General features: G+C 43.0%; 1 protein-coding gene across 2 annotated transcripts in view; it reads right to left on the bottom strand.

Annotated features, from left to right (window-relative positions):
* The window catches only part of LOC129708736 (lysine-specific histone demethylase 2), a 67,237-nt gene that overhangs the window by 10,736 nt on the left and 43,314 nt on the right, over positions 1-13,187 (bottom strand). For both annotated transcript variants that reach the window (XM_055654705.1, XM_055654696.1), the window contains 6 exons: positions 11,763-11,890; positions 7,947-8,078; positions 6,101-6,175; positions 5,273-5,389; positions 4,023-4,148; positions 806-928 (listed from right to left, as the gene is read on the bottom strand). In XM_055654705.1, the coding sequence (XP_055510680.1) occupies positions 806-928; positions 4,023-4,148; positions 5,273-5,389; positions 6,101-6,175; positions 7,947-8,078; positions 11,763-11,890 (701 nt within the window). The remainder of the gene's footprint in view (positions 1-805; positions 929-4,022; positions 4,149-5,272; positions 5,390-6,100; positions 6,176-7,946; positions 8,079-11,762; positions 11,891-13,187) is intronic.

Here is a 13,187-nt window from a genome sequence, read left to right as displayed (position 1 = left end):
ACTGCAGTGAAAAAATAATCCAAATGTAATATGTTTAACCCAAAGCATATAATATAAATGTTGTAATATTGCCTTTCTGTCATTCTAGCGAGCTGAGCACCTTTGTTATTGTGATAATCATTTAATGAATGTACCAGGTTTTGGGGGGAGAATTGGATGGTGGTGGTGAAGATGTCAGAATACTGTAATGAGAAGACAAGTAGGGAATTGCCTAGCCTGCTTTATGCATTACACCAGGCGTCGGCAACCTACAGCCCCCGGGCCGAATGCGGCCCGTAACACGAAATCATCCGGTCTGCAGGCGTATTTTTTTCTCCATAATCATCCGGCCCGCCGGGCGCCCCAAGCAGCGGCCAAGCTCTGGCTGTACCGCATCCTGCGCAAAGCCGCGCACCTTCTGTGAACACGTTTAAGAAAGAACTGCAGATGCTGGAAAAATCGAAGGTAGACAAAAATGCCGGAGAAACTCTGGGGGTGAAACATGCAAGGATTGCACGAGGCTGCCTCACCCCCTGAGTTTCTCCAGAAATGTATCTACCTTCTGGGAACACGTGATTTGAAATGATGATGAAATGAAATGAAATGCCTGCCATCCGGGGCGGGATCCAATTGTGCACATGACAGATGTGGTCCCGCCATCCGTTCACAGACATGCTTCCCGGCCCCTATGCAGAACAAGGTTGCCGACCCCAAGCGTTAACAATTGACCCTGAAATAATCAATATTGTTCATTGGTATGTTCTAGGGAATGTTTCTGTCCTCGCGTTTTTTTTAAAACAAAGGGTTTGAAATGTGCATTCCTCACCTGTTCCTTAAAAAGTTCTTTGAGGACCTTCATACATAGTTCAATCACTTGTTGCTCTTGCATATCCCGTATTACAGCCACTGCATCTCCACTAATCACAGACATCAGGACACAATGATTGCCCTGAAAACATTTCATAGAAATAAATACAGTAAATAATTCACAGTATGCTAACAAAGGGAAACTTCAAAAGAATGGATTCTTGAGGAACAGAAGAATTCAGACAGCACTGAAAATGTATTCAATTTTTACAGCCTCATTTACAGTGTGCCTTCTTATGAACCCTACAGAACCAAGTATAAATGTATGAATGCATTTAAGTATTTTCAGGCCTGAAAGAGTTAAAAGCAAGGGAAGTTCCTCTGCTGAATTTATAGAAACAATTTTTTTGAATGGATACAAAACAATGAGGGGGTACCTCAACATGTTTTTGCATCTAGTGTAAATACAAGTGCTTGAAGACCACGCTTCTCTAAATGCTTGTTGAGTAACGATGCTGATCCACATCAAATGCCTTGACTTGTGGTTTGCACTGTCCAGAAATCAAGGTAGAATCTCTCTACCATGTGCTATTCAGGCAGCAATATCCCACAACTGGAAATATAGAAGGCTTTACCTGCTAGAATATAGAAGGGACAGTGACCCGTGAAATAAGTTACCTGGAGAACTTGGAGAATGTTTCCAGCTCCAACGTTGACAATCGGTAGGAAGAGGTTAGAGTGAAATGTAAACAGTCACGTCTTCAGTGCCCCATTGATTGATGCAGCACAGAAAGGGCCTTCTGCCTAAATCTGGGCCAACTATCATTATACTAAACCTCTTAGTTCATTTTATTCTTCTCACATTCCTACCAAAAATCCTCTAGCAAGCAAGATAGTGCACTACTGCTAAAACCAATTGGCGCAACGGAGCGGAACGTCAGCCTTTTCGTCGGCCATTTCAGTAAACCCGACCCAACCCGACTTTGTATGTCCGTCTCGCAGTGTAATCAGCGTTGCGGGGGAACAGTTTGTGTGTGTGATATAGTGTTAGATTAATGATCCATAATTCTGTTACTTTTTGTTAACGATTAATATGTTAATAAATTATAATTCGGTTAATTTTCTTTTTTAATGTTTCGGATTCAAAGCCCCGGGATTGGGATTGGACTGTGCAAGGTTGGAGGGGGCACCAAGGGCAAAGAGGCTGTGCCCACACGGCAGTATAAAAGGGGGGACCTTCCCAATCCACGCATCCCTCTTTCTGTCTCCGCTGTGCCTTTTCAAAATTGGTTGTTTATTTTTTCCACAAAAAGAGCAGACCGGTCCGGAGTTAGGGAGCCGGGCAGCGAGCGTGATGGAGGAAGAAACGGAAGGGCCGTCCGTTCTCATCTTCGGATCACATGCCCGCCCTCTTCCCCCCCTCCCGTCAGTGAGTCTCTTTAACGGAGCAGAGAGGCAGAGAGCAAATGAGGAGAAGATTTTTACCAAAGATCTTTGATTTTTACGAGGATGTTTCCATAAACGACTTCCGTGTTCGTACTAGTATGTTTGCTCAGCTATGGCGAAAAAAGATGGCGGAGACGGAAGCCGGTAAAGGAAATGGGGCCGAAGGTTACCCATGAACCTGCCCATGACCGTACTACGTCTTTTTTGTCGAGGGCACTATCTTGCTTGCTATAGGATCTTTGATTCCTACCAAGATCCCCACTGATCCACATAGATGGGGCAATTTATAGTGGTCAATTAACCATTAGACCACATGATTTTGGGAAACCAGAGCACCTGGAGGAAACTAACATAGTCACACAGAACAATGTGCAAACTCCGCACCAAAGGTCAGGAATCCAACTTTAGCTCCTGGATCTGTGAGGCAGCAGCTTTACCTGCTATGCCAATATTGGTGCTGAAAATTCTGTTATAAATATGTTAATCACTTAGTGGTAAAAATCAAGGGTAGATTTGGCAATCAATTATATCATACAGCAATCGAATCACATAATAATAGCATTAATGGTTATATTTTGTTATTACTGTCACAATTATTAATTTTCATACTTGACAATAATGAAAAAAAGGTACATCATCCTTCCATATGCCAAAATGAGTATAAACAATAATACCTGTGCACACAAGCTGTTTCACTTTCATTGCCAATTCATAATTCATGCATTAGATGAAAACCACTATCAATTCAGTCCACTGACAATATTATGATGCTACGCAATCAATATTATAATTTCTACAATATTACCTTTCCCACTAATTACGTGTGATAGGCCTTCACATTTGCTTAAAAATTAGGAAAGGTTTTTCATCCAAAAGGTTACAACTTATGCTTAGTTGTGGTGGTCAGTGTGGTGGTCGGTGGGGCCGCTGCAAGTCGGCTGTCCTGCCTGCAGTGTGTACGTTATTTCAACTATTTTTTTTTTTTTTTTGTGTGTCCAAATGTTTGTTTTAGTGTCTCTCGGAGTGTCTTGTGTACGAGGTGGTGGGGGGGGGGTTAGGGGGGAACCGATTTCAGTCATCTCCTCGACGGAGGCGACTTTTTCCAAGCCTAACAGCTTGGATTGGAGCGGCCTTTACCGGAGTCGGAACTAGAGCTACAGCGTGGACATTTTCCATCGCGGAGTGGGCGAACCCTTGCCAGGGGTTGCCAGAAAGGAGTGCTCCAATCGCTGGCCTGGTGACTTTGGCACCATGTGGCCGTGGTCTGCGGAGCTTCTAGCCGCGGGATTGGCATGGACTTACCATCCTGGGATCCCTTGCTGGGGATCGCCGGAGAAGAGGTCCGACCGCCGGCCTGCGGCCTATAACATCCTGAAGCCGCGGTCTCTGTTAAGAAAATGCCAATTCGGGGAGTGTGTTCCCGACATCGGAATTTGGATCATCCTGATGAGAGGACCTGTAGATCAGGCCGTCCGTAGCGGTGACTATGGAGGGTTCATGGCCCCAATAACGGGTGAACAAAGGAGGAGGACTGGCTGAACTTTGTGCCTTCCACCACAGTGAAGAATGCTGTGGTGAATATTTGTGTTAAATCTTATTGTGTATCGCTGCTGGCAAATTCATTTCACTGCACCTTTGAGTGCATGTTAAGAATAAAATTGACTTTGACTTTGTTTTCCTTTCCTTATTATTTGCATTATTAATGCTGTGTTTTCATTTCTATTTTGTTATATTAGTTGAAGCGATTAGTCAACACAGTTCATAATTAAAAGCAAGACTCATTCACTCACTTGTGGATCCATATCATAGAATACACCAAATAGCCCACGTTTGTCAGGACTGGGAGGAATATGACCGAAGAAGTCTGATCCCTGAATTTTATTCTCCCAGAATTTATATGGGAACTGTAAGGCGATCTGAAGGGTTAAAAGTGCATGCGTTTAGAGGATTCAATATTTGCATATTGATATTAACTAATATTTAGCAAGAGTGACAATTTAACTTTCAACAAAACAATCATGGGTCATATCATAAATGTATTTAGAACAAAATGGAAATTGAAAACTTTTAAAAATATACAAATCTCAATGCTTTAACTCAATGGCTGAATTGGAATTTGGAACAGAGAGAATAATTACTAAAACATCTCAATGCGTTCTTTGTGATGCTCTCTGCCATATAATAATTCATTTGCACACTGCAGCCTTTTCACTATTAACATTGATCTTCACATTCTTTAAGCCATTTGTCAGTCCAGTCACGCAACGGTTACTTACAATCAATGTTAACCTTGTTTACCACGCTACATACAATTACTTCCATGCGTCTCGTCATGCGTCCCCATTTTGCCTATTTTATATATTTCCTATTTCTCAACTTTTCTTCACTGCAAACTCAATTATGTCTGCACCATGTTTCCTCTATCATTACATACAGGTTCCCATTGCTGAAAGCAAGCTGTAGCCCTCTCCAAAGTTATAGTCATAATGAATAACCTCAAGCAGGGCGGTACAAGAGTTACTACGCCCACGTTACATTTATGGTTGGATGCAGTTACCGTTCAAGCATGACTTAGAAGCCCTTAAAATATTCAACACTAGGAATTGTGCAATTAGGTTTCTCCAGTTTCACAGAAAAATAATATTGACATTCAAACAGCTCAACTGACAACTTAAGAGCATAAGCCTACCCTCTTGTACCTTTGTCTACAGTCAAACAAGTTGGTAAAACAGCAGTGATCCAAAATGAACAGATGTTCATTGCAGAATGTAATGCGTGTCTTGTAACGTCTTCTCTAACCTCATATTAGGTCAAGGCCTTCTAAATCATAACTCATCATTGCAATCACAAACGCAGGGAAACAAGCTTGCAATTGTTTCAAGTTCACACTGTTTTTTGGAATATTTGACAAGTTGAATTTGATGAAACAGTAAGTTGAAGTAACTGAGAATACTCAACTTTGTTAGTACTTAATTGTTAGTATTTTTTTCCATTTCTTTTTCTGCACAGACTATACCAGATTTAATAACATTATATTTACCTTTTCAATTACCCCTTGGCCTAGACTGTTGATGGCTTTAATTTTTCTTTCAGACAGATGTGGATAAAATTGAATAGTGTTTTTCTGAAGTAATGTTAAAGGAACAGTAACCAGAACCTGCAAGAGACCATCGAACAATGATCAATAAATTGCTTGGAACATAGTATGCCATTTGGACATTTAAGTCTGATATTCATATTCTCGCAGTTTCAAAGATCCACCATGCTTTTTCCTTGCATCTGCACAACTCACACATTGGGTCTGAAGATGTCTGTTCTGAGAAAAAAATCTCAAAAACACTTCTCAAAAGTTAAATCGTGCACATGATGAAACTCAAAAGGCAGATCGATCTGACCGGGGTTCTTTTCTTACATGCAGAATGATCTGAGAGAGCAGACCACAGTTGATACTTCCGCATCTGGGACACCAAATAAGAGGGTAACTAATTTGCTACAATCACACATCAATTTAGTCGGGTAATTTAGGAGAAGCATTTACGTCAGAACCTGGCGAGAATTTTAAAGTCAAGGTGCTTAGAAAAGTATTGAGTGGCAGGATGCCAAAACACACCTTGACATTCTAAATCGGCACCATTACACTACACAGTGCCACTCCACTGATTCCTTCCCAAGGATACAAGTTAGGATGATTACATTGCTTGCCTCTAACTTGTGCAATAATAAAATGGACAACTGGAATTTTATAACAGATTTGTTTCCTCTCTTTTCACTCATTGGCAAATTTCTTGCCTCCAGCAGCATTTATTAACTTTCCCGTTTAGTTAATGCACACATTGAACCTAATTGTAAAACAAACTGAGAAGTTTACCTTCTGTGTCATCCATAACGTTCCATTAGCTGTTCCTATACAAATGTCATCACCTGAGTAGTTTATGGACACAACCTGCAAAGATGAAAACATTAAGAAACTTTTATAAGCAACTTACAATCTTCATTTACATCCATCCACTTGAAATGAAAGATATTTTACATGAACTTTGATCTTGATGTTTTAAAGGAAAAACGAAAAAACATATGAATAAAAGTAAAAATACATTAATTTAATGTGCTGCACCATCTACCACTAAATTTAGAAAAAGCTGCTTTTTTCAATACAGGTGCACAACCTTTTATCCGGTGTTCCAGAAACCGAAAAGCTCCGAAAACCGGCCATTTTTTCCAGATGTCGTCTGCGCACCAAAGCTCGCGTTTGGCGCCAAACCTGACCCAAAACGACCCACGGTCAACCCAGGTCTGTACTACTGTAGCGGCTGCCTCCTCCCTGGAGACCGGGAGACGCTTAAACATCTGTAAATCATTGCTTAAATGTTAGTCAGTTAGTTTGGAGGGCTTTTATGTGAAGGGGGGTGAAGGGGTAAACTTTAATTCTTAGTCCCATACCTGGTCGGAGAGGCGGGGAGCGGTCAATGCCTTACCGGGTCGCTGTGCAGTAAGCTCCGCAGCGCTGTGGCCGGTGGGGCAGCGGGCGGCGCCGGTTGTAGCTCCGACCCCGGCAACTCTACCCCTGGCTGCGAGGCGCTCCAAATCCAGCGCGGCCCGCGGCGGACGCCCCAGCTCTCCGCGAATGTCGGGAGTCGGCGGCGTCGCAGCGCTGGGTGCGGTCAATGCCTTACCGGGTCGCCGTGCGGCAAGCTAAAGCGCTGTGGCCGCCGCCCAACATTCGCGGAGCGTCGCTGGATTTGGAAGCCGCGCAGTATTAGAGTTGCCGGGGTCGGAGCTCCAACCGGCGCCGCATCGGCCGGACGGAGCCCCCAGCTCCGCGGCTCCAAATCCATGTGACGCTCCGCGAATGTTGGAAGAAGGCGGCCACAGCGCTCCGGAGCTTGCCGCACGGCAACCCGGTAAGGCATTGCCCCGCTCCCCGCTGGTATCCCAGCGCTGCGACGTCCGGCCGCGGGCCGCGCTGGATTTGGAGCGCCTCGCAGTCAGGGGTAGAGTTGCCGGGGTCGGAGCTACAACCGGCACCGCCCACGGCCGGACGGAGCCCCCAGCTCCACGAGGTTGGGAGTCGCCGACCAGGTAGGTAGGGGACTAAGAATTAAAGTTTCCCCCTTCACCCCTACACCACCACCACCACATAAAATCCCTCCAAACTAACTGACTAACATTTATGCAATGATTCTCCCGGTCTCCGGGGAGGAGGCAGCTGCTCCAGACTTTTCAAGCCGCCCGCGCTACCTACCTAATCTACGCTAAAAATCTTCCATTCTGAAATCCGAAAATGTCCGAAATCCGACAAGTGTCTGGTCCCAAGGCTTTCGGATAAAAGGTTGTGCACCTGTACTATTAGCTTTCACTCCAATGCAGTTTGGTCACTGGCACGCAACAGTTCACATATTTTGACCTATTTATGAATCACTAAAACGATCCAAATTAAATAATTTTTCACAGAAAGAACTACAATATTCTACCCACTTAAGATCAGCCATTGTTGGCATTTAAAAATGAATTGCTCTAATGTAAATAACTGTTTTTATACAATATTTTAACATAGTAAGATAGAACTCTGACGAACCAAATGCAACAAATTATTAAGCAACCATGTCTGATGTACATCAATCCTGTTGTTGGCATCATCACTGTAATAATTTGCTTTGGAATTTACTGGCTTGATTTATAAAAATAAAGGCTGCTATATATGATCCTAAACTTACTGGCATATTGAGTCGTATGTCCAGTGCATCCCCTAGTTTACTGATGACGGATGAGTAACCTGATGTAAACAGTGTATGATCACCTGCAAATTGGGCAAAGAACTCATTGTGGTCCCATGAACGAGCAGACACCTACAGCACAAAACACAATTACAAGTAGAAAAATATTTGTACAGCCAATCGCACCTTAATGAGAGAAAGCCACAACAACACAGCTCCAGTATTGATGACTTTTCCTCGCCCTTGACAGACAAACAATTAATCTGGACCCTCTCCCAACTTCATTCTTAATGCAAGCAGTGTTACAATCAAGAAAATTGCTTAAAGCTCTTCAACAAAACATGTCAGATGTTTGGTTAAAAACCTTAAAGTACGGCTTGTAACCCAATTGGTATCCTGCAAACAGACAAATTACCCAGTACGTTAATAAAAACAAAAATACATAAAGTGTCGGAGTGACACTGCGCGTCAGGCAGCATCCCTGGAGAACATGGATAAGTGACATTTTGTGTCGAGACCCTTCTTCAGACTGATTGTAGGAGGGATGGGGAGGACGAGAAGAAAGCAGGAAGAGGGTAGAGGTAGGACAAAGTGTGGCATGTAATAGGTCGACATTGGCAAGGGGGGCAGATGGTTGGAACAAAGGTCAGAGATAAGAAGGGAGGGAAGGAGTGAGAGTTTTGAAGAGTTGTGGATTGTAAGGCCAGAGGGAGGAAAGTGGCAGGAGGTGAGGGGGTTAGTGGAGGGGAAATAGGTGGGAATCTAGGTGGGCCACAGGGGAGGAAAGAAGAGTGGAGGGTGGGGGGGCGGGTGGCGGCGAGTCATGGGAGGTTACCTAAAATTGGAGAATTCAATGTTCATACCGTTGAGTTGTAAACTGTCCAAGTAGAATATGAGGTGCTGTTCTTTCGCCTCACTCAGGCAATGGAGGCGGCCCAGGACAGAAAAGTCAGTGTGGGAATGACTCTACGCCCATCGAAGAGTCTGTCCTCACCTTCTCCATCATGGTCTGGTTTGGCTCAGCCACCAAGCACAACATCCAGAGCTGCAGCGAATCGTTCGATCAGCTGAGAAGGTTTTTGGCTGCAACCTTCCCTCCATTGATGAACTGTACACTGCAAGGGCCGGGAAGCGAGTGGGTAAGATCATCTCTGACCCCTCTCACTCTGGCCACAAACTCTTTGAATCACTTCCCTCTGGAAGGCGACTCCGGACTATCAAAGCTGCTACAACCAGACATAAAAACAGCTTTTTTTCCACGTAGTAGCTCTACTCAATAACCAAAAATCTGTAGTCTCCTTTTGCTCTGGTATTTTATTTAATTCACATGTTTAATCAATAATGTTTTATTATTAATGTGTAATGTTTTATGTCATTCCTAACTTTCACTGTATGTTGTTGTCACTTGCGGGCGGAGCACCAAGGCAAATTCCTTCTATGTGAATACTTGCCCAATAAACGTATTTATTCATTAATTCATTCAGAAGAGGATTTAAAATCGTTAGCAACCAGGAGATCTAATAGGGCTTGGCAGACCAAGTGCAAGTGTTCAGTGAAATGGTCACCGAGTCCACGCTTAGTCTCTCCTACGTATAATATGGACATGTATGCATGAATTACTTCTCTGTTTGTATTGAATTTGTTGAACTAATCAATACTGTCAATGACCACTGTAAACATTAAAACCGCATGCCCAGACCCTGGTGGCACAAGAGAGTGCAATTGCTGCAGTTTGTAACAATTCACAACTGTGCAGCCAAATTCTGATCAAATCATTTACAAGTTTGCAGATGACACCTCTGTAGTGGGTAGGATCTCGATCAATGACAGGAAGGAGATATAGAGTTTAGTAACATGGTGTCAACATAACAATCTCTCTCTCAATGTCAGCAAGACAAAGAAGCTATTATTGACTTCAGAAAGCGAGGGGGATTACATGCCCCTGTCAGCAACAAATTTGCCAGTGGAGATACCCCTGAACTTCAACTTCCTAGACAGACAGACATCCTAGAGAGGATGCTTCCACATGGGAGGGTCTAGGACTAGAGTTCATAGCCTCAGAATTAAAGAATGTTCTTTCAGAAAGGAGATGAGGAATTTCTTTATTCAGAGGGTGGTGAATCTGTGGAATTATTTGCCACAGAAGGCAAAGTCAGTGGATATAATTAAGCAAGAGATAAATAGATTTTTTTTTAGTACGGGTATCAGAGATTATGGGGAGACGGCAGGAGAATGGGGTTAGGAGGGAGAGATAGATCAGCCATGATTGAATGGCAGAGTAGACTTGATCGAAGCAGAATTAGGCCATTCGGCCAATCACTTATTTTATAAAAAAAACACCAATGGAAAGTAAAAGGAAGGGTGGAATGGGTGACAAGAGAAATCTAACAGCATTATCCACACAAGGCTTACTTTGCACTTGTTTTTCCACCCCAGTCATTCCTTCTTCCCCCCTTCTGTTGGGTGGAGGATACAAAAACTCGAAGCATGTACCACTAGATTCAGGAACAGCTTCTACCCTGCTGTTATTAGACTATCAAATGGTCCTCTGATAAATTAGGGTGTAGTCTTGACCTACCTCATTGCGAATTTTGAACATTCTCTCTGTAACATTGCAGCCCTTGCACTTTAAAAAAAAAATCTGCACCTTCTCTGTAGCTGTAACACTATATATTTTCCACCGATTCTTTTTTTTCTTCACCCTATCTATAGTACATGTGTATGGCTTGATTGTACTCATGCACAGTATGATTTGACTGGCTAGCTCGCAAATAAATATTTTAATTGTATCTTGGTACACATGACAATAATAAAGAAAAACAGAAAAATGACAGCTCCTGGAGTAACTCAACAGGTCAGCGAGCATCTCTGTAGAACATGGATTGGTGACGTTTCGGGTCGAGGTCCTTCTCCAGAGATGCTGCCTGACCTGCTGAGTTACTCCAGCACTTTGTCCTTAAGTGAGATAGCAACAGAGACTGCCCAGAATGTATTGGAAAGAACTGCAGATGCTGGTTTAAATCGTATGTAGATCCCAAAAGGCTGTAGTAACTCAGTGGGATAGGCAGCATCCCTGGAGAGAAGGGACTGCCCAGAACCTGCTTGTTGGTCAGTGTAAAGGGTCTGTCCCACTGCAGCGACCTAATCCACGAGTTCTGGCGAGTTTGGCCTCAACTCATACTCGCAACATGGTCGACACGAGGCCCTAGGAGGTCTTTGTAACGCTCCTTCATGCTCGCATACTCGAGGCCTCAGCTAAGTTGAAAAATGCCCCGAATAAAAAAAAGGTTGCCATGGGAAAAAAAAAAAATCTATATTTTTTTACTCGTAGGTTTAGTCGAAGTAGGCTGTAGTAAGTCGGCATGTTATTCGTAGGTAATTGAGAGTAGTCAAAGGTAATCGAAGGTAGTCGTTGATAGTCTTCAACATAGTCGAAGGGAAGTCGTCTTCACTCTCCACTATTCGGTGTCAAATTTTCCCGTAGCTAGTCGAAGTTAGTCTTCCGCATAGGCGAAGGAGGTCGAAGGAGGTCAAAGGAGGTCTTCTACATAGTCGAAGGAGGTCTTAAACATGACATTTTTCAAACTCTCCTAAACTCCTCTAAACTCGCCAATTAGGTTGCCCAAGTGGGACGGCCCCTTAGCAACTCTTCTAATATCTAGTTCAAATAATGTTAATGTATTTAAGGAGACAACGATAGAAACATAGGAAGAATAGTCATTTTCATGCCACGTAGCAATACAGTTCACTAAGAAGTGTAGGCCAATACTGATCATATTTTTGACAATATTTAGAAGATTCATGTTAGTTTCTTACCTGCTGCAAATTACTACCACAGGCATATTCAAGATTGCCAAGATGAAACTGTAGCACTTTGACTTCTAGATCACTAAACTGGACGCCAGACTCTTGGCTAAAAGCTTTGTAGATCTCTTCAATCTTTTCTGTATACAAAAAACTTACAATCAGTCACATCCCACCTCGCATACCTTGAAGGGATTAATTTGAATTACAGCAAAAAGCTACTTTCAATGAACTGATAAGGGCACCATGAATGAATGCTTTATTGTCACATATGACAAGTCACAGTGAAATTCTTTGCTTGCACACCCAAGGTATGCAAATAGTCGCTACATAAAGGACGCTGAAAAATAAACAAAGTATCCCGCTCCAGGTCCACCTTTGTTCTTTGCCTCCCACCTCCACCCATGGCAGTTTCTCCACATCTTTGTTCTTCCCCCACTCCCTCACGGCGGTAACAAAATGAATGCTAATTTCCTTTCAAAATCTGAGTAACAAAGCTCAACATTACGAAGGTAAAGCACTGATGAGAGGCCAGGGTTCAAATCAATGTTTTGGACTATTGGGCCGTTATATTTATCAATGGATCAAAAAAAATGTTGAGTGGGAACAGAAATGAAAGGTCAGACCATATCTCGGTCAAGTTTCCTGTTTGGACTTGAGACAAGATATACATGCACAGACATTCACAAAGGCACTACACAGTTGTTGCGGTGGTGGGGTTACGTCTGTTTCATGATCTTGAGTGAAGCTATTACCCAGCTTTAAGCCTCTGGTTCAGAATGCAATATTTGTCCTCCCAATAAACAGCGAGCTTAACAAATTTGATGCAGCGGCGCCATAGGCAGTGGATGCAGAACTTGCATGGTTAGCTTAATGAGGACTTTCACCATAATTTATCAACTGAAGGATAGAGGTCAGGAAGCAAGCAGATACAGATATTATCAAATATTTATCTCATATAAGGGCTGAATATGTTCTCCGACCCAGTGCTTCTACACCCACATAATGAACCACCCGAACAATTTTGCTGATCATAGCTTTCATGTGCAATACCAAAAAAAGTTATAGAGTCATACAATGTAGAAAAAGCCCCTTTGGCCCAGCTTGTCCATGCCGACCACCATGCCCCATCTAGACTAGTCCCACCTGCCTGCTTTTGGGCCATATCCCTCTAAACCAATCCTATCCATTTACCTGGCTAAATGTTTCTTAAACATAGAAAATAGGTGCATGAGGAAGCCATTCAGCCCTTCGAGCCAACAGGAATTCTGGCAATATTTTCTGTATCCTTTCCAGCTTAACAACATCTTTCCTGCAACAGGGTGACCAATACTCAACACAATACTCTAACTGTGGCTTCACCAATGTCTTGTACAACTGTAACTTGACCTCCCAACTTCTGCTCAGACTGATGAAGGCCAAGGTGCTGAAAGCATT

Source organism: Leucoraja erinacea, chromosome 2 (assembly GCF_028641065.1).
Source record: "Leucoraja erinacea ecotype New England chromosome 2, Leri_hhj_1, whole genome shotgun sequence".
Lineage (NCBI taxonomy): Eukaryota > Metazoa > Chordata > Chondrichthyes > Rajiformes > Rajidae > Leucoraja > Leucoraja erinaceus.
This window is presented reverse-complemented; position numbering and strand designations above follow the sequence as displayed.